This window comes from Eriocheir sinensis, chromosome 15, assembly GCF_024679095.1.
Source record: "Eriocheir sinensis breed Jianghai 21 chromosome 15, ASM2467909v1, whole genome shotgun sequence".
NCBI classification, from domain to species: domain Eukaryota; kingdom Metazoa; phylum Arthropoda; class Malacostraca; order Decapoda; family Varunidae; genus Eriocheir; species Eriocheir sinensis.
Window position 1 is genome coordinate 16,901,842 of NC_066523.1, and position 20,708 is coordinate 16,922,549.

At 44.2% G+C, this 20,708-nt stretch overlaps 2 protein-coding genes across 2 annotated transcripts in view; both read right to left on the reverse strand.

Annotated features, from left to right (window-relative positions):
• Positions 1 to 8,280, reverse strand: part of LOC126998973 (cell surface glycoprotein 1-like) — a 38,495-nt gene extending 30,215 nt beyond the window's left edge. Inside the window, exon 1 of the mRNA XM_050861271.1 lies at positions 8,197 to 8,280. The gene's annotated coding sequence lies outside the window, so the exon portion shown is untranslated. The remainder of the gene's footprint in view (positions 1 to 8,196) is intronic.
• A 1,267-nt stretch (positions 8,281 to 9,547) lies between these two features.
• LOC126998974 (TBC1 domain family member 19-like) lies at positions 9,548 to 20,545 on the reverse strand. The gene is made up of 15 exons (XM_050861272.1): positions 20,337 to 20,545; positions 19,446 to 19,559; positions 18,359 to 18,556; positions 16,376 to 16,514; positions 15,974 to 16,061; positions 15,422 to 15,482; positions 14,962 to 15,082; positions 14,387 to 14,499; positions 13,994 to 14,068; positions 12,881 to 12,943; positions 12,326 to 12,488; positions 11,417 to 11,526; positions 10,943 to 11,034; positions 10,360 to 10,546; positions 9,548 to 9,954 (listed from the first exon to the last, which is right to left on the reverse strand). Exons 2-15 carry the CDS (start codon positions 19,548 to 19,550, stop codon positions 9,865 to 9,867), a joined length of 1,605 nt encoding a protein of 534 aa, XP_050717229.1. The 5' UTR covers positions 19,551 to 19,559; positions 20,337 to 20,545; the 3' UTR covers positions 9,548 to 9,864.
• Positions 20,546 to 20,708: the final 163 nt, after the last annotated feature.

The following is a 20,708-nucleotide window of genomic DNA, read 5'->3' on the forward strand; positions in this document are numbered from 1 at the left end:
TTAGTGGATGAGTGTTGGTGGTGGATGTGTGTGTGTGGGTAGCTTTTTTATACGTGCAAGGGGTCCTAAACTCAATATTATCTTCATGATATTGTGATTCTTTGACGTGAAGCAGAACGAATCACCGATGTGCTTTGAATTCCGAAATTTTGAAAACATTATCGAGGAAAAAGTTTTACTACAAGGAGTGAGCGAACGCGTAACTTGTCTATTTTCAAGAAGGGAAGGAAACTAACAGGAAAAATGATCAGCATAATAAATGTGTTACAATTTTTCGATAGTTTTATGTAGCAAGAAAGTTGATTTAAAAATGGGTGTAAAGAACAAAGCTAGAAAAGAGACCCAACGTATAAACATCTAATACAATAAAAAAGAAGGAAGAAGAAAAATAGAGAATGGCAGTGAAAGGGAGGAAAAATTATCATGAAATTAGGGAAGTGGAGGAGGAGGAGGAGGAGAGAGAGAGAGAGAGAGAGAGAGAGAGAGAGAGAGAGAGAGAGAGAGAGAGAGAGAGAGAGAGAGAGAGAGAGAGAGAGAGAGAGAGAGAGAGAGAGAGAGAGAGAGAGAGAGAGAGAGAGAGAGAGAGAGAGAGAGAGAGAGAGAGAGAGAGAGAGAGAGAGAGAGAGAGAGAGAGAGAGAGAGAGAGAAATCATGAAAATGGTGCTCTTACAAATGATAAAGCAAGATAAAACAAAATATAAACCGATGAAAAAAATGCTCACCAAGAATCCGTTTCCGGCTCTTAAATGTTCTAAGTTGATGGTGGAAAGTTGTATCACGATGTAAGAAAAAGAGCAAAGGAAAAGACCAACGACAACAAAGTATAACAAAACGTAAACTAAGACTAAAAAAAAACTCCCGCCAAGAATCCGTTTCCGCCTCGTGAAAGTTATAAGTTGCGGGAAAGTTGTAAGAGAGTAAGAAAAAAAATACACAAACTCTTAGGAAACTAGCAAGACAGCGTACGGCAGATCGATTAGGTTTGTTTAGGTAAGCAAGCGTGAGGCAGGTAGACCATTTAGCAACAGCCCAGAAAAAAAGAAAGGGAAGAACGAAGCCTATGCAACCTTAGTCTGTTGTTTACTTGAGCCGCTTTTTGTTAGTTCCCCCTCGGGATGGAAAGCGTTGTAAAGTTGCCCAAGGATACACAAGGATATAAGACTACAAGAGCCCAGACAGACGACCCACACATGGCGCCTCCTGCAAATGGGTTATCCACCAAATTTCTTCCCATCCATATAGATAGATAGATAGACGTAGATAGATAAAGAGATAGATGAATAGACAGATATAGATAGACAGATAGTTAGATACATAAAGACAGATAGATAGATAAATAGATCGATGGACAGATATGGATAGATAAATAGAGATAAAGACAGATAGATAGATAGATAGATGTATGGATAGATAAAACCTCCATTCAAAGCTTTCAATTGTGTTTGCCTCAACTACATAATCATCTCACTTTGTTTCACTCACCGCCCATCCATTTCGTGAACCATTTCTTGCCTATTTCCCTCCTGAACTTGAATTTACCCAACTTATCCCCGTTGCTGCGTGTTCTTACGTCAGTTTTAAATATAAGTACTTCATCTAAAGTTACGTGTAGGAGCCAAAGTTCCTAATACCATCACTGCCTTTTTCTTTAGTGTACCCCCACCACGTCATCATCATCATCATCAGCAGCAACAGCAGCAGCATCGTCTCCATTATTATGTTCCTCTTCCTTCTTCTCCTCCTCCACTTCTTCCTCCCTATCCTCCTCATTCCTTCTGTTCATTGTCATATTACTTTTTTTTGTTTCTTATTCATCTTCCTCATATCATCATTTGCGAAAAAAACAATGACTACTACTACCACTACTACTACTGCTGCTGCTATTACTACTGCTTCTACGACTACGACTACGACTACTAATACTAATACTGCTACAACTACTTTCCATGTCCCTCTTTTATAGCAACTACGAGTGTCTGCCATGGCCCAGTCTTCTCAGTTGTTTTCATGCTCCTGACAGGCCTTAGCTTTCTTCGATCTGGGCCATCGACTCATCAAGGTCGCATGGCAGGCGGCGGGAGAAATCGAAGTGCATGAATAACTAATAACACAAGCGAGCCTGCGTGCCTCTGTGTGTGTGTGTGTGTGTGTGTGTGTGTGTGTGTGTGTGTGTGTGTGTGTGTGTGTTTGTGTGTGTGTGTGTGTCCGCGCGCGCTTTGCTCTCTATTGTATTATCCTCTTGTCTTCGCCCGTCCATCATCTCCACTCCTCTATTCGTTCCTCATAATCAGTCCTGTCTTCCATATACGGCGCTACGGAATAATTTAGTGTACCCTTTTCCGCCTCTAAAGCTTACCTCTCTGATTTGAGCTTCCCATCTTTTTAGTTCATCCATTTACGCCTCAACAACGTGCCTTTTCTTTTCTTTAAATAACCTAATTTCAACACCTGTGGCTTTTATCCCTCATGTCACACGCACAGTATCTATATAACTCTCCATCAGATATTTAACTCTCTTCTGGCTACTCTTTTCTGTTGGCGTTTCTAGGAGCAGTGCTTAGCGGGATTTTTTTTTTTTTTGGGGGGGGGAGAGTTATTTTGTCTTTGAGGTGCTTCCTGTACTGTAAACGGAAAATGAACGTAATGTCAAGTAAATATAGATACACTCTTTATGGGAACACTGCAGACGAGTTTCATCCTAATCTTAGTCTTCCATTCCTTAGGCGAGGGAAGGAAGGCATTGCGTGTGAGGCTCGTGGGCTGGTATTTAAAATCCAAGGACTCGGCTGTTCGATCGGATTGGCTTCGAAATGTCACTCTGCCGGCCTGGGAGAAAGGTTGATTGATGTGAAGTATGTGTGTGTTGTTGTTTTTCTTGTGTGTGTGTGGGTAGGTGAATTGGTGGGTGGGTGTGGGTGACATTCTCCCACGATCTGATTACGTGCTGTACTCGAGATCGCCATCCAGTACCCTCCCTTGAAAATCTTGGGACCTCACATCACAAAAAGATCCGTCACTATGCAGCTCCAGGCTCTTTTGGGGAAGGTGCTGGTTGGCAATCGTAGGTCCAGCGCGTGATCAGACCATGGTGAAGCGCACAGAAGGGGTAGGCTACAACAGAGAGGATCGAACTTGGAGCAGAATCATCCCGAAGCGATCGAGAAATAGACAGAAGAACAAAGTGACGGCGTGACACGAACCCGTTGACATTTTGAAGGATTCCGTTACACACACACACACACACACACACACACACACACACACACACACACACACACACACACACACACACACGATCTATGGTCTGTTGAGGGTTGGAATAAAGAAAAAAGGATCAGTACCGAAGAGCGGACACAAAAAGAATCACCGTCAGTCAAGGGATGAGTTTTAGCGGCGAAGTGACTGACGTGATGCGTGTATGGCAGAACCTTCAACCGTTTGTCTGTTTCTCATTGATCAGTGACTAATTTTACTACTTTGCTACTTGTTTACTTCGTCTTTGTCTCATATCCTCTCTTCGGAGTATCATGACCGCACAGAAACGAATTAGCCTACTGTTGGCATTTTATCGTTTGTCATATATGTATATAAACACTACGTTGTTGATGTTTTTTGTGGGTCTTTTTGTCAATCGCAGTCTCTGTTATACTTGCTGACGTATAGCTTTCGAGTCTCCATTTACATCGATTTCATTCATCAGTGTGTACTCTTAATGATTCATCCGTCCAGTTGTTTGTTTGTTTGTTTGTTTGTTTGCCTTCACCGCCATTCATTTCATTCGATTCATCATTTGCAACCTCCTGTACGCCTGTCCTTGTCAGCATTAACGTAACACTGTTTCATTGGCACAGGTTACACATATTCCAGGATTAATAACGTATTAGCTATTTAATTAGTTATTGAGTTTAGCTAGTTGATAACTAATAACGTTGATAGGGTTGTCTTGCGGTTTTTTTTTGGGGGGGGGTTTTGAAAGTTCAAAAGCTTCTCATTCACTTTCCAAACACTGCTTTACCCTATGAACCCACCTCAAACTTTACCACCAAGGCACTGCCTCTAAATCATCAGCATCATCATCATCAGCCATTACTAGTCGATGGTAGAACAAAGCCTTTACCCAAAACCCACCCCCTCCTCCTGTCTGACGTCAGGGCACTTCATCCCGCTGCGGCAAAGGTCACAATTTCATCTCTCTGTCTGATTCTATGTCTGTCCTGACATTTACAATTCTCAGGCTCCCACCCGATTGCTTCAGCTGCATATCTGTTATCATATCTTCACATTACATCACTCTCTTCATCAGACGGGTGCTGGTAATCTCTCGATGTCTTTATTTATTCACCGTCATGCAGAGCAGTGAGCAGTCGGCTGATTAACGCTCTGAGGTCCTGGCTCGCCTCATGACGCCGTGTATTCAAACGGAGCGGATTTACACACAAAGTGGCCTGAGCCAAGTAGGACTGAATAATGACATTAACATTAGACACGAGTGAAGTAGTTTTTTTCTGTTAATTGATGTTTGGGCGGTTCTTTTGTCTGTCTGTCGGTCTGTCTATCTTTATGCTTATTCTATCAATCTGTCTAATCTATCCGTCTGATATATCTCTTTGTATGTTTTTTGCCTGTCTGTCTGTCTGTTAGTCTGTCTGTATGTATGATATTCTCTCTCTCTCTCTCTCTCTCTCTCTCTCTCTCTCTCTCTCTCTCTCTCTCTCTCTCTCTCTCTCTCTCTCTCTCTCTCTCTCTCTCTCTCTCTCTCTCTCTCTCTCTCTCTCTCTCTCTCTCTCTCTCTCTCTCTCTCTCTCTCTCTCTCTCTCTCTCTCTCTCTCGTCCCCAACCTGTATTAAACATAAGTCACCTGTAACGTAATTTTTGTTCGGTTAATCAGTGTTTGGATGCCGACTTTTCTCTCCCTCGTCACTGGCCGGTTCGAGAGCGGCGCATCTATCAATGAGAGAGCCATAACTGTCATGGAACCCAACCCGTAACACAAGTGGAAGCGGCCATCGTATATAATTAATGCCTGTGTGTCCTCGCTCGCCGCTGGAATCAAACCCGAAACCTCGCTTAGTGTTCGGAACAAGTGAGCATCGGAGCGACATTGATCAAACCCTTCAATAAACGCATTACTCGGGATTAACACCAACAGATTCATTTGGGAACACAAGGCTCATCCGATGCAGATGGACTAGGAGTATACAGCTTGCATTTACGTGTACAGCCGGTCCAGCGCTCACTGCTCCTACTGGCTCTCTGACTTTGAACACCCATCTGTCTTGTCCTTGAGAGTATTGCAGTGTCCCCGTGTGTGGTAACGTTTTTTGTTTTTTTTTACAACAAAGGAGACAGCTCAAGGGCACAAAAAAAGGAAACAATAATAAATAAATAAAAAAGCCCGCTACTCGCTGCTCCTAAAAAGAATCAAAAGAGGTGGCCGAAAGAGAGGTCAATTTCTGGAGGAGAGGTGTCCTGATACCTTTCCTGATGCTTTTCTATCAGATGTGCCGTTCTATTAGTAAGGCGTGTCAGTTTAATCAGTGTTTAAGTCCTGGATAATTAGTCTGATTTGTTAGATTTGTCGTTATATTTCTATAGTTAGTCAGAATACACCGATATATTACTGATTATGCTGTAAATTGACTGTAAATGTTTAAGTCCACGACCTGCTTCCTCGCTTAATCAACTCGACACATACGTACTGTCTATAAGGTACCACCACGCCTGTCTGTAAGTGTGGCAACCTAACCTAATATATACAAGCGTGCCTCTCACACCCTCCGTCCGCTCCCAGCCCCCGAGTATAAGTCAGCTGATCTGGACCTGGCCGCCGTGTTCCGTTTATCTTCTCGGCTCTATTTTGCATTTTAATTAAGTCTCACCGCCGTGAGTGTCGGCCGCGGGGTCACCAACGGTCGTCCCTTGCTGTTTAATTTGTGATTCGTCCTGATGAGCGCAATCAGAGCGGGACACGATAACGGGCAAGATTACGGGGGGTGGAGAGGCTAGAAATGCGAGGTGGTGATGTTGTGTGGGTATTCACTCATCGGCTGCCGGCATGGGGGTCTTTGCACTGAGGGAGGAGGAGGAGGGACATGGAGTATGGAAGGAAAGCAGCCAGTCATTCAGCCTTGGAAGGGAGGGGGTAGAGAGAGGAGGAGGAGGAGGAGACGAGCCAGCCATCACACCAGGTAACGGAGAGTAGAAATTAGAGAGACAAAGATGAGAGATAAGGCCAGCGGGGAGGCGAGTGACGTGGCCAGGACGCGCAAGAGCCGGAATTAGTAAAGACAGGAATGGTGGAGCACGGGGTAAAGGGAGAGAGCATGGGAGCGAGAGCCAACCACTACGCCAGGGCAGCGGAGAGCCGGAATGAGAGAAGTTGGCAAGAAGAGTGCATGCAGCAGGGAGACATGTGAGAGGAGGAGATGAGGAAGAGGAACAGTTGGGTAAGCATACCGAGGCAGCGCAAGGATTAGAAGAGGCAATAGTGAGTTGAGTGCAGTGGAGAAGCGAATGATGTTGTTTAGAGACCCAAAATTGGTTGACAAGGAAGAGGTTAATGCAGTGGGTTATGGAGGTGGAAGGATTAGTCATGCGATCTTGTTGTTCTTTTTTCTGTTTCCATTTCGTAGCGATGGTGAGATGAGTGAAGGTTGGAGATGAATTATGTAGTGAGGAGAGCCAGAATAAAGGTGGACTGCTGGAGGTGGAGTAAATTAAGGGGGATACGAGCTGCTTCTTTTTTCCTCGGTTTGTCGAGTCGAGTTCATTGAGTAGCGCTTGAGGGCATTGAGAGGTGTTACGACGCTGGAGTACTCGAGGAGATCATTACGCACGGAATCAGTGTTCGTACGTTGAGTGCCTGCCTGGACGATGTTTGCATTCAATAAAAACGAGAGTGAAAAATAGGTTAGCCGACCGGAGACGTGAAATACAAGAACTAGGAAATATAGGCCAAGGAATGATGGGTACTTGATGGATAAAAAATAAACCCACCTACGAAAGATTTTGGGACTACAGCCGAAAATAAAAAGAAGGATGTCACAGCGCCGGAGGGAACAGGGTGAGGAGCAGGGAAGTGTGGGCCGCGGAATGGAAGAGTGGAAGAAGTTGGCTTGAGAGGGAGACGGAGGGGGAGACTGGAAATGAGGAGGAGGTGGAGTGATAGAGGTGAGAGCTGATTGAAGAGAAAGGGGGAGACGGAAGAGACGAAATGGAAATGAAGAAGAGGAGGAGGAGGAGACAGGGAGAATAAGTGAGGGAGGTCGGAGATGGTTGAAGAAAAAGAAGAGAGAAGCAAAACTGGAAAGAAGTATAGGAGGAAGAGGAATGAGGGAGGTGATAGTGTCGGAAGGAAAAGGAAAAGTAGAAGGGGCAGACAGGGAATGAGAAGTGACAGGAGGGAGGGAGACAGTGAGATAAATGAACGCCAGACCCGATGGGAGGAGACAGGAGGGACTAGGAATGAAGAAACACAGGAGAGAGAGAGAGAGAGAGAGAGAGAGAGTGGAGAAAGTGAGTGGAAAGAAGTGTGTTATGAGACTAGGGGGGAGACAGAAGGATCGACGAGAGGTGAATTGTTCTTGAGGTCTGAATCTCGCACGAATTCCAAACAAGTCGCCCGTGTCTCTGCCAGCTTCTTCCTTCTTTCCTTCACACACACACACACACACACACACACACACACACACACACACACACACACACACACACACACACACACACACACACACACACACACACACTCATATATACAAACACACACATACAGAAGAGTGGTGGAACGCAGCATCTCGCGCGGCCCTTGGCAACGCGGCAGGGGAGCGCGTTAGCGAGGAGTGAGCATTCCAGTGTAGGGCGTCAGCTAATGCATCATTGATATCGCCGCCCCGCTCCGCCGTCCCTCCACCTTGGTCCTCGGCCCCCTAACCCGGGCGTGGCCACCTCTCGCTCGTCTCTAGCTCTGAGCGTCTCTACCTTCGAGGTTTCCCGGAGGGTGTTAAAAAATCGAAGAGGCGAGATGAGGAAATGTTAGACAAGTGTTTTCTTCCCTCAGTGCGTTCAAGTGTTGAGTTATCCCGTGCATCAACGCGATGACTAACGCGCCAGTCACTAAGCCCACAGCGCCAAGAACAGAGCCACACGAATCTCCACCGAATAACATTTAGATAATCAGCGAGAACATTACAAACTCACCTGTGTCAGAAGTTGTCCTGCGTCACCTGTCTCGGCGTGTGAGCCACTTCCGCTCACCTGGCGTCCCTTCCCTCGAGTGAGTGAGTCAGGGAGGTTGGCGGGCCGTCAGCGCGCAGGAGCAGTGCCAGAGCTTACCTGTCCTGCCTCTCCCACCTGCTTCGCTCCCCACGACCGCTACTCCAGCACGTCACGTGTGTGAGGAGCGAAGCTGCCGGGCGTCCGGTGCTGCCTACGGGAGCACCTGCCCGGCGTTCGGGTCACCTTAGGGAAAAAAAAGGTTCTGCAAAGGGATTTCATTCTTGCAGTATCATTCACAATGAACTGTACTGCATGAAATTTTGTTCAGAGGAGAAAGCCGTAGGAACGGAAATAAGCATCAAACAAACTGTTGATGTAGTTTATGAACTATATTTGTCAGCCGTTCCATTATTTTCCATCAATTCAACACTCCTCGCATGCCAGTGGAATGGATGCCGTTAGAAAAAAAAGCTTGTTTGAAAAAATCAAATCAATATAAGACAAAGAAGTCTCGCTGATGACGCCCGAGGCATGAAATACACTGGAGTCCTCTAGGGAGCCACCAGATGGCGACAAATCCTATAACAAAACCATTTTTAAACTAATTTACAAAGAGAGCCGCAATTTTGTTACCTTCATAGTTGATGCTGATCTTCCATTTCCGAGAAATGAAAACGTTCTGGCTACGTCGGTGTGTGAGTAGAGGCGTTGGGTGCGGTGCCCCCCGTGACTTGCTCCTTCAGACCTTCTCATGAACAGCGGCACACCTTGATCCGGCACCACGAGGGATGTCGAAGTCCAATTAGAGTTATATTCAGGCTTGGTAAATATGGTTCTACACAGTAAGTACATAAATAACCGTCATATCGGAGGCATTTAATTGTTTTTTTTCTTCTCTTATAAATAATGCTGCTCTCAAACAGCCTCTCTTTCTATCTTCTATCGATATTTCCACGCTGACTGCTCTTCTGAACTTGCTAACTGCATGCCTCCCCCCCTCCCGCGGCCCCGCTGCACACGACTTTCTACTCATGCTCATCCCTATACTGTCCAAACCCCGTATGCAAGAGTTAACCAGCATCTTCACTCTTTCATCCCTCACGCTGGTAAACTCTGGAACAATCTTCCTTCATCTGTATTTCCTCCTGCCTACGACTTGAACTCTTTCAAGAGGAGGGTATCAGGACACCTCTCCTCCCGAAATTGACCTTTCTTTCGGCCACCTCTTTTGATTCTTTTTTGGAAGCAGCGAGTAGCTGGCTTTTTTTTATATTATTGTTTTCTTTTTTGTGTGCCCTCGAGCTGTCTCCTTTGTTGTAAAAAAAAATAAAAGGAAGGGAAAGGTTTACTGGTAGCTCTCATTCATGCTAATCATCCGTTGTATACTGATGACGCTCACTCATACTAATCGTCCAATGTTCTCAATGGCGTTCATTCTTGAGCAGTTTGCGTTGTATCGATGGTGTTCACTTTTGCTGATCTTGCGACATTTTACCAAAGCTGATTGTTGAGCGTTTTCCTAAGGCGTTCACTCTTACTGATCATCCGACGTTCACTTTTACTGGCGGCTCTGCATTCACCAGTGACGTTCACTCTAGTTCATAGTGCTGCGTTTACTGTTGGCATTCGTTGCTGCTGCTTGTCTTGCGTTCAGGACTCCCTCTCGCGCCCCCTGTCGGCAGCGAGCGCCAGTTTCAGCAACGGGATGACACTGATGGCCGTGATGTCCGCCAGCACCGCCTGCAGGAGGAACCTTCATCAAAGTCAGCACTTCCACTTACGCTTAGTTAATGAGTAGAATTCGCTTAATGTACCTGTCACTGCAGCACCGGTCAGTGTTATTCTGTTAATTCGTCGGTTATTGTTTATTAAGTAAAATACACAATACAGATTTAGTGGTCCTGCCTAAGAGATGTTTCGTACTGTAACGGGTAAAAGTTCGCTCAGTAACAACATTGCAGCCTAAGGTCACTCATGGAGAAATTGAAAAGAAAAAACTACGAAGACTAAAACTGGCGTAGTAAGTTAACATAAAACACCCAAACACACAAAAAACACCCAAACACACCCACACATAAACACACACAAGAACAAACAAACAAAATATAGACAAAAGAACACACACACACACACACACACACACACCTCGGCCGCTTGCTGGGAGGTGACGTCCATCAGGTTCTCCCTCCGGAAGCTGACGATGGCGAGAGCGAGGACAGGCAGCACCTCCAGGGACTCCCAGGCGAGCACCACGTCCCACAGATGGAAGAGCTGATCAGGCACCAGGTAGCCGCTGAAGGCACGGACGATCCACTTGAACACGATGGGCAGGCTGAGGAACGGGCAAGAGCAGAGAAGAAGAGAAGAGAGGTAGGAATTAAAAAAAGGAAAAGAAAATGAGAGGGAAAAAGACAAAGATGAAAATGAGAAGTGCGTCGCACCTGCTTGAAAATTAATACGGTTTATCAGTCCTTAACCTGACTTTCTCTTATATATATACATCAATCAAAAGTGATATACTCGAAACAGTTCGTCTGTATTGTGTGGGGGGGAAGGAGGGGGAGTCTGTGTCTGTTTGTGTGTGTGTGTGTGTGTGTGTGTGTGTGTGTGTGTGTGTGTGTGTGGGTGTGGGTGGGTGGGTGGGTGGGTGGGTGTGGGTGTGGGTGTGTGTGGGTGTGTGTGTGTGTGTGTGTGTGTGTGTGTGTGTGTGTGGGTGTGGACAACTCACAGCTGAATGCCCATGGCGCAACAGTGTTGCCAGAGGCGCGTCTCGCAGCTCTGGAGCAGCAACTCGAACTGAAGCGCCAGAGCGGCCGCTCCCTGCAAGGAGTGAAACATTACCGAACTCGACGCAAGGCATGACCTCCCCACGCCCTTTATTCCCTCCTGACCCTGATCAACACAGTATTATCCCATTATTTCAACAATCACCGTCTCGCCTAGTTCTTATCCACATTGTACTTTCTTCCTAAATTAGGTCATCGTCAAATCTATCCCTGGATCCATATAGTGTTTCCTCCCTAGATTTCTACAGTCATCGTCTCAGCTAAAATTAATCCACATGCCATCTTCTTCCATTCTTTTAGCATTTATCGTATGAGGCAGGATGGAAGAGGATGGGAAAAATTTGAAGGAGGTTGGCAAGTATTTCCCTGGAAGCCTTACTCATAGCAGACCTCTTGGGGGCGCCCGTGAGCCTCACCTGTGAGTGGCTGGTGACCACGTGCAAGCGGTACCAGTAGCGGCAGTACATCTCCCGGAAGGTGAAGTACAGCGGCACCGGGTCCTCGTACAGGCAGCTCAGGGGCGCCGCTGAGATAAAGAGGTTATGTACAAAAGCTGTTAATCGTAACCAAGAACGCCCCTCGAGATGAGTTTTAAAGGGTGGACCAGACATATGTCGGTATCCACTGTTATTTAGTGATCAGTAGTTCAGGTATGTAGTTTTCGTGAGTTTCCATTCCCAAGCCATTCGTGTTGATTGACGTCGTCACTCGATATGTAAAAGTTATGCGTGAGATCCGTAGACTTCTTTTATTTTAACTTCTCAGTCGTTGGTTTTCTTATAAATATCGTAATAACAACAACTTTGCAGGAAAGGTAGGAGCTTGTATTGCTGTTAAATATGTTTTTAGGTATCATACAGTTCATTTATGGCAGAATATGAGTATGTGAATAAGAACATACGGATTCAGCAACTAGGCTTTTTACACAGGCGACGCACCGTACGTGATGGAGCCTAAAAACGGATAACGCGAATATGACCTAAGAGAAACAACCTCAAATTTCAATCCTAAGGCAGAGTGCCGCACACGATGAACCTGTGAAAAAGGAATGACGCGAGTGTGACGAAAAGCAGTTCCAAATTGTATACTGAGGCGGCGCACCGTGCAAAGTGAATCAGTGGGACTGTACAACTCGAATGTACCGTAACAATATGTCTTAAACCTAATGCACTGTACATAGTGAATAATAATAAGGAGATGACGTGAATAAGACCCAAGATAAGGAATCCCAAACTCTAAGAAATTACATTCCATACATGATGAAGTCTAGAGAGAAGAAAATAGGGATAAAAAGAGATCCAACGTTTCATGCAGAGGCGACGTACCGTACATGGTGAAGCCGTGGAAGGGGATGACGCCACAAGGGGGGTAGGCCACGAGGGCGTTGGGCGAAGGGGTGTTGCCGCGCGCCACCGCCAGGGGAGGCGAGGCGCTGCTGTGCTCGAAGTGGCTCAGCACCTCGGTGTCGCGGAAGAAGCAAAGCAGCACCTGAGGGAGAGTCAAGGAGGACCTCAGGGTGATGACTAAATGATGAAATCGATAAATAGATAACATATGGCTTGACAGATATAGGCAGATAAATATATGGATAGATAAACAGACAAATTAGAGATAAGCAAGTCATGTGAGGCACGTTAAATAATCCAAATATTCGTTCAGCACTTACCGGTAGCGTTATTCATCATCTACGGACACAAAAAAAGTCTTGTAACCCAACTGATGTTTTTCCTGTGACAAAGAAAACGTGAAAGCGATGCCGTGCTGGTAAGAGTGACGAAGGTAGGAGTGATAAAACTTGCACTAAGCGGAAAGAGGCAGTGGGAGGAAGAACACCAAGACGAGAGAGAGCAAGCATATGTACAGCCAACACGTGTACCCACCTGGAATAGGATGTCCTCGAACACGAAGTACTGGTCGTCGTTAGAGGCAGTCAGCTGGATGTCCTGGGGGAGAGATAGAGTGAAGAATAGAGGGAGGAAATCGATGGAGGGATGTAGTGACTAAAGTCTCTATGATGTCCTGAGGTTCCACCGCTATTTATTTCTTCTAATTGGTTTCATTGTAGATTAGTTATTATTCTGTTGTTTTTATTATATGGTGAAGAGAAGAAGGAATGAGAAAGAGAAAAAACAACAGAAACTGACAGTCAGAACCTTCGCCTCCTCTTAGATGGCCTGTCTTCTGACCCAGTAGCAAATACAAAGGCAGCAACAAGAAGTCGCTGTCGTCCATGCGGTCCATGCTTTGTTTGTCAACAAACGGCGTGACCGTCATTTTGGCAGGAATGGAGCGAATACAAGGGTTGTGTTTTCGAATATGAATACTTCAAATTCCAACGAATACGAATTCGAATACACCGAAACGATTTTTATTCGAATACAAATACGAATACTTCTTAAAAGTATTCATGAATACATTCATGAATACTATTGATTGCAAATACCTTCTTGATGTCACTAGGTATAGCACTGCTCTAAATTTATGCAACAGTAAAATTATGCCGCGCTGCAACAGTCTGCGAACCTGTACTATACACGACGATCACACGTCAGCCCAGGAGGCTAGAGTTGTAATACATAACGAATGATAAGAAATTTTGAAGTATTCGTCAGATTATTCGCAGAATACGAATATTTTTTCCTTGTATTCGAATACGAATGAGAATACTTTGATTTCTATCAATAATTATGCGAATACGAATACGAATACACCCAAATACGGTATTCGAATATATTCGAATACGAATACCGAATACGAACACTCCATCCCTGCCTGATGTAGCCCATCTCCGTGCCGAGCGGCCCCGTTTTTGTCACATCACTTTGAACTTATTAACGACGACGGCCACCGTCAAAACGGGATAGTGGGAACCCGGCCTCATTGGGAACCCCTCCTAAGGAGCAAGCAAGCAAGCACAGTACCCCGAGTGAGATGAGGCGTGTCCCTGCCCAGCCCTGGCTACACCTCCCTCACTCCTACCCACACCCGCTCACCTTCATGATCAGTTTGTCCACTAGTAGGTCGTGTTGATGCACCGCCTGTACCAGCTCGTCGAAGTGCTTGTAATGCTGCGGGTAATGGTATGTATGTAGTTGTAGTTAATGGTAAGAGCAATGGCATGACTGTGATGCTAATGATGGTGGTGGTAGCAGTAATGGTGGTGGTGGTGGTGGTGGTGATGGAAAGATGTGGAGGTGACGGTAAATGATATGACACTAAAAAAAAAAAAAAAAAAATTGAAAGGATAAAACGTAACTTGTTGCATCTTCCTGTTTTCTTTCATATAGAGCACCGTCTTGCGGACTTGTTTTGTTTTTTTGTTTTCCTGTAGTTCATTCTGGTGTGCCGTAAGAAAGACAAAAAGATAGAGCCCACTGCTTCCTTACCTTTTCGGTGATCTCGAGGCCCAGCACCTGATGCCACAGCACGCCGCGCAGGCTGGTGGGGCAGCCACTCTTGATGAGCTCCCGACTCAGCGGCCCGTGGTTCCTCTCCACCACTGCCGGCACACACACACACACACACACACACACACACACACACACACGTTCATTATTTCCATCATCTTTAACAATACATATCTCTATCAATCAGTCTAACTCTAGTCTTTTTTTTTTTTTAGTTTCAGGTCAACAAGACGTATTATTTTCTCAGTTTTAGGGGCACATATTTTTCTCTTTTATAAATATACTTTTTCTTCAGTCTGGATTGGAGTTAGTTTTAAGTATAACTGAGTCTGGTTATTATTTAGACATTCACTAATCACTAAGCATTGCCACAGTCAGAATAGTCTATAGTCAGTCGTAACATGTAGACAGGTACAAAACACGTATTAATCACTTTAAACAGTTAAAACTCATCCACAAACAGTCACATTAATTGTTTCCGTCATCGCTGGGACTGGCACTGGAAATTACTGTATGCATAAAGAACGGGTCATGGTTGTTTAGGGGAGACTCACCCTTCTGTCCCATGATGAGCCGCTCTTCCGCCAACGTCAGGTTGGTCTTGTACTCCCCGGCCACCGCCTCGTCGAGCCCCGTGTGCTTGCAACAGTATGCCAGCTCGCCGTACAGCTCCACCTGACCAACGTGAAGGATAGTATGCTTGTTATTATCGTCAGGTGTAAAGATCATTTTAGGCAGTTACAACACATATGAGTCTCCTTAAACAGTTACGACCAATACACAATTCACCAAACAGTCACGTTAGTCACCCATAAGTCACCAGCAAACACACTTCCTCACCACATTTCACGTACAAGGATCATTTAGGGCGGTGCAAACACACATGAGTCACTTTAAACAGTTACGACCAATCCACAAGTCACCAAACAACCACATTAGACACCCACAAGTCACCAGCGAACAGTCACTTCCTCACCACATGCCCCTCGTCATCACCAAACAGACGTGACTCACCAAGCCTTTGATGTCGTTGACCTTGAGAGGGAGTTGGATGCTGCCCCAGAGGTTCTCTTCTCTAGGGTATGACACAGAGAAACACAAATGTAGACAGACTGTAAACTATTGGTGAACATGCTGATTTTCTTTTCTCCTGATTAACTGACATGCGGAAAGAAAAATTTACTGATTAGCTCGTTAAGGGACTGAATTGTTAATTGAGTGTACGAGTGTTTATCTGATTGACTGACGTGTGAAGACAGACTGGAAAGTTAATGATATGAGTGTATGATTAATCTTCTGGTGATGCTCCATATACTAGGTAACGGAAAGAAAGGAAAAAGATAGATATAGTTAGGTAAATGGGTAGATAGAGAGAGAGAGAGAGAGAGAGAGAGAGAGAGAGAGAGAGAGAGAAATGGATAGATAGAAAAAGGTTTGATAGATATATAAAGATAGATAAAGGGAGAAGGAATAGAATAATGCCTCAACGTAATCTTCTGACACTAGGCAAGGCGGCCCAAAGTTTGATGTGTCAGGTGGTGTCAAAGTCTTGGGCGTTACACTCACACGGCCTCGTCATAGTTAGGGTTCCTGAGGGACGCGAGCACTTCCAGGAAGTCCTTGGGGGCGTACACTGGCCGGATCATCGTTAGATCTGCAGAACGAAATCACCTGCAGGAGCCTGACTATCAATATTAGCTTTAATGATAGACTAGGCTTTGGGAAACGAAATAAATAGATATGACAAGCAAAGATGGTTCACAAACGCCCTCTATTGTTACCCTGTTATTTTCTTTCTTTCAGTAGCGTAAGAGGGTAATTTTTGATGGAATATAAGAAGCGAATGAAGACAGTGACCCTGATACATAGGTTTACTTTGCGGCAATGAAATATCAAACCATTATTGGCAGTATTAGAGTAAGATTCTTATCGTGATCTTGTAACATAGCACTGTGTAAGTCCTTCCACCTGTCTCCTCGGTGGACAGGTCAGCCCAGCGGTCTGAGAAATCTTCCCGCTCCTGTTTGGTCCGTCGCCTGGCCAGCGGGACCCCCAGTTCGGCAGCCATGCTGTTCACGCACTTCACCAGCCGACGCTCCCACGCACTCTGCATAAAAAAAGAATACTTGGTTAAAGTCATCAAAACCTCCGGGAGGAGCTTTCCGTGAGAGGTAAAGAATAGTCGCAGACACTACACTCATAGGGGTGCATAAAATTACACGCGTGTGCATAGATGCCGCAAGGTCAAACAAATCAGGTGTCAAAACTTATGCCATTTTAGAGTTTTGTGATAATTTTAAACCATAAAGTCCATGAGGATTTTGAATTTACAGTGATATTCCACTAGACATCTTTTGGGGTAGCCAAACACGGGGGAGCCACTACAGACCTTCAGGGCAGCCAAACCTGGTGGGAGCCACTGCATACCTTTTACGGTAGCCAAAACTGGGCGAGAGCCACTACACACATTTCAGGGCAGCCAAAACACGGCGGGAGTAGCTAAATACCTTTTTATTTTTTTTATTTAAAGTGTTTATACCCTCAAGCATATCAAACCATGCTTCTTTCTTTAAAAATCAGGTTGTAAACATATGAAACGATTAAGAACTAGATCTTAACTACAAGCGACTTCATTAGAGTATTGCTTATATTTAACTTGCCCTCTATTATAGTGTTCAAGGAAGGTAATCCTACCGAAAAAATGAGATTATTCGTAATCATGTATTTTTTTTCTTCATATGATTAAGTACTTTAGAAAAGGAAGCTGTATAGAACTAATATTGATTTATCTTATTTCATTATCTGATAATTTTTAAATCATCCCCACTTATACCTTGAATGAGGCCTTCAGAGTAAGCAAAACTAGCCATATGAAATTCAAATAGACTATTCTTCGCTGCCCACGAACTCCTGCATGACAATGCACAGTTCAAACTAAGGTAAGATGTTTTATTTGCCGATTTTTTGTATGAAGTGTAATTACTATTTTCAACCACAGTTTTATTAATTAGCCTTGAAGCAGGAATCGCTTCCCGCGCTTGCATCCCCTGCGGGAGCGGCGGGAGCCTTGTAAACAAGTATGTCGCGGCGCCATCTGAGCCACTCTCCCCCTGCACGACGCGGTCATGTTACTTGGCAATTTTTGACCCTCTTGACATTTTCAAACCGGTACGTATTACAAACTTAATAAAAAAAATGTATAGATTTACAAGCTGTGCTTAAAATGTAATGCAATTAGCAAAAAAATGAGTAATGAGTTTTTGAATCCAAATAAGTTGGGAGGAAATGTTTATACACTTTAACTTAACCCTTTTTTCGTTTATTTATGATAATTTTTTGTTAAAAAATTTTACTAAGCCAATGCAAAATATCCTCAAGAAGACGATGTTGGCCTTAGTTTTTCTGTACATCAGATAGTAGAGTCAGGAAATCGAGTAGAAATGAGGTGTGTGATATCGTCTGTTTTGTATTTTTCGGCCCGGTAAGATGGTCGACAGCTTCGAGCAGTGGCAACAGACCAGACCGTGGCAGACGAGCTTTTTTCGCCTCTGTGGTATCCAAGGACAGTACAAGTGGTGCGTGGTATCAACCTCTGGGCCGCGCTATTCGATTTTCGCTCCAATAACTCGGTTTCTTGTCTAATTTCGCTTATGGTCTGCGGGTTTTGCTGTTTGTGACCTGCACTCCATACTAGATATTTGGCTGATATTTTGTAGCTCGAACCGCGCTGATTGATCTCATGTTATTCGGACCCTTCTCTGTGCTCAATGCAGTTCCGGCACCAATATCATATATCCCAATCAGTCGGTCAGACGCTACTGTATATACTATGCGGTGGATGGAGGGATTGTGGGACATGGGGTTTTGTAGTGAAAGTGGAGAGACGCTTCCTGTAGAGGTAATGATTTTGTTCACTCTTTATAGCCGTTCGTATCATTGTCTCTATGTTACCTGTGCCTTCCTTATGTAGGTGAGCGGCTCCTTGAGAACGTGTCGGGGCGTGTCGGGGTTGGCCAGGAGGGTGGGCTGAACGTGCATCAGGTGGTAGAGGGCGTTGCGGAGGCGGGTGTCCAGGGACGTGCCCTGCGCCCACTCGTAGCACTCGGCACCGAAACGCTCCTTGTTGAAGTTCTGCGTGGCCATCGTCGTCTGCAGGGACAAGGGTAATAATAACCTGGTAGCTACGGGGATCATGTTTCTTAAAGGCCCCTCTAAGCGAGAATAATGAGAAAAAATCATCACTCACGCAAACTATTTCATAATATATACATCAACGCATTTGTGATCAGTTTATGCATTATCTATTGCCAACCACAATTATTCCACTCACTGACAAAGGCCTTTCTTAATGTTTTCCCCCATACCTGTCAGTGTACTTCATCTTGCTCTAGCACATGCTCTAATTTCAGCTCTTTATTTGATATTTTGTCTACCTTGAGCTCTCCAGTTCTCAAGCAGTCATTTTGATACTTTGGCTGTCCATCTGTTATCTTTTCTAAATATAATATAATGTTTTTTTCTTTTACTTTTAATCGTCGCAAGTATATTTTCAACTTTTGCCTGTTTCCTCATTCATATTGCTCACTTCCTGATCATCATAATTACCATCCTCATCACGAAGTACGTTAGTCATCGAGGCCTCTAATAACGGACAAAAGCCATCATATTCGTCACTGTCATTTGCCAGGAATGTGTACTAGGCATCCTTTACCCTCAAAGTAAATAAAAGTAATAATATATGACATCGACACCTGTCAGAACCAAAATATCATCAAAAGTAACAGAGGAAGCACCGGTCATCACGCTTGTTGCTTCTGTCAGCAGGAACAACGGTGTCAACAAGGCTTATGATGTATAATATAGAGGGCAATGGCTGACGTTCTATGAAAAAACGAATGGGTTTCCTCTTACCTATTCCCTCACTTCACCAATAACAATAAAGATTAAGAAGTGGGCAAAGAAGAACGATGAGAAGCGATTAGGGAACAGACAAATGATGATGATGATGATGATGGTGATGATGATCCTTTGTACATACCTGCACATCGGCGAGGAAGTCATTATAGAAAGGCGTGTTCTGCAGCTCCGAGGCCAGTCTGTTGACGATGGCCGTGATGTTGGTGCCCAGGCCTTGACGCAGCATTGTGGACACCTGGGGGAGAAAGTAGATGATAGATGTAATAAATGGTAAAACATTAATGAAAGGAAATAAAGGAAACAGATAGAGAAGAGAAGAAAAAAATAGTGAGTGAGTGATAATGTATAACAATTATGTTGACAAAGAATTAAGGAAAACTAAAATAGGAATAAAAGAAAGAAAGAAGACAGACAGACAGACAGACAGAAAGAAAGAACGAAAGAATGACTCCCCAAGAAAAAAATAGATTAGGAAATTAATGAATATTGATACGTAAATAAATAAATAAAAAGTCGGTAATATAAATAACTTCATGAATAACTAAGTGAATATACAAGTAGATTCATAAAGCTTCAAAAATAAAATAGAAACCTTTGCTTTATCTCTTTCCGGAAACTGTTTGCAGTGTAAACAGTCATTTTCTATGGCTATAATAACTTGTTTCATAGTCAATTGTTTAACTTGTTTTTTTTTCTATTTTCTTTAATGGAAAGGAAAGTATATCCAGCTTGTGCGCATTGCTTCGGGTTCTAACACTATTTTTTTCACAGTAAGCACTTTGTCAACATATATTTTCACAGTAAGTACTAATTCAACATCTCCATTGGTAATTCCCTTAGCTCATCTGGTCATATGAGTACTTCTTTCTCAGTAACGGCATCATCTTAGACTTGAACTTGAATTAATCCACCAAGAAAAACAACTTTATCCCATGTATCAAAGGTCACCTCATAAGTCCCCATAACCTACACACATACAGTATCCCGTGAAAGACATGAGCAGCGCCCTCACCGTTGTTTCTACTCTTCCTTCAGCGGGATAACCTTCACCACCAAACCGAGATCAGGGAAATATTACATTGATTTAGCATCGAAGGACAAGATCACGGCGGCTTATTCCGTACACAGGAGGGAAATTTTGTTTACACCCGTTGCTAGGAGACGCTGCTACCTCCGACCTCTTTGCTCTTTCGTTATATACACAGATAAACGTGCTCTTCTTTATACAGGATATAGGTAAACAGTATTCATAGAGTATTTATTAGAAGCATTGTCCTTAAAAAGCAATACAACTAGGTAAACACACAAATCCCATCACCTCGCTATTTCGCTATGTAGGCCTATAGTGATAAATGTGTTCAGCTTTATGCAGGATGTAGATAAA

Bases quoted from the DNA above. Each gene is read 5' to 3' on its own strand.
- LOC126998974 (XM_050861272.1), bottom strand. From the start codon at position 19,550: ATGCTGCGTCAAGGCCTGGGCACCAACATCACGGCCATCGTCAACAGA. The intron at 11,035-11,416 runs GTGAGGCTCACG...CACTCCTTGCAG, and splicing joins TGGTCACCAGCCACTCACAG to GGAGCGGCCGCTCTGGCGCT. The intron at 10,547-10,942 runs GTGAGTTGTCCA...CCCGTTCCTCAG, and splicing joins TGCGCCATGGGCATTCAGCT to CCTGCCCATCGTGTTCAAGT.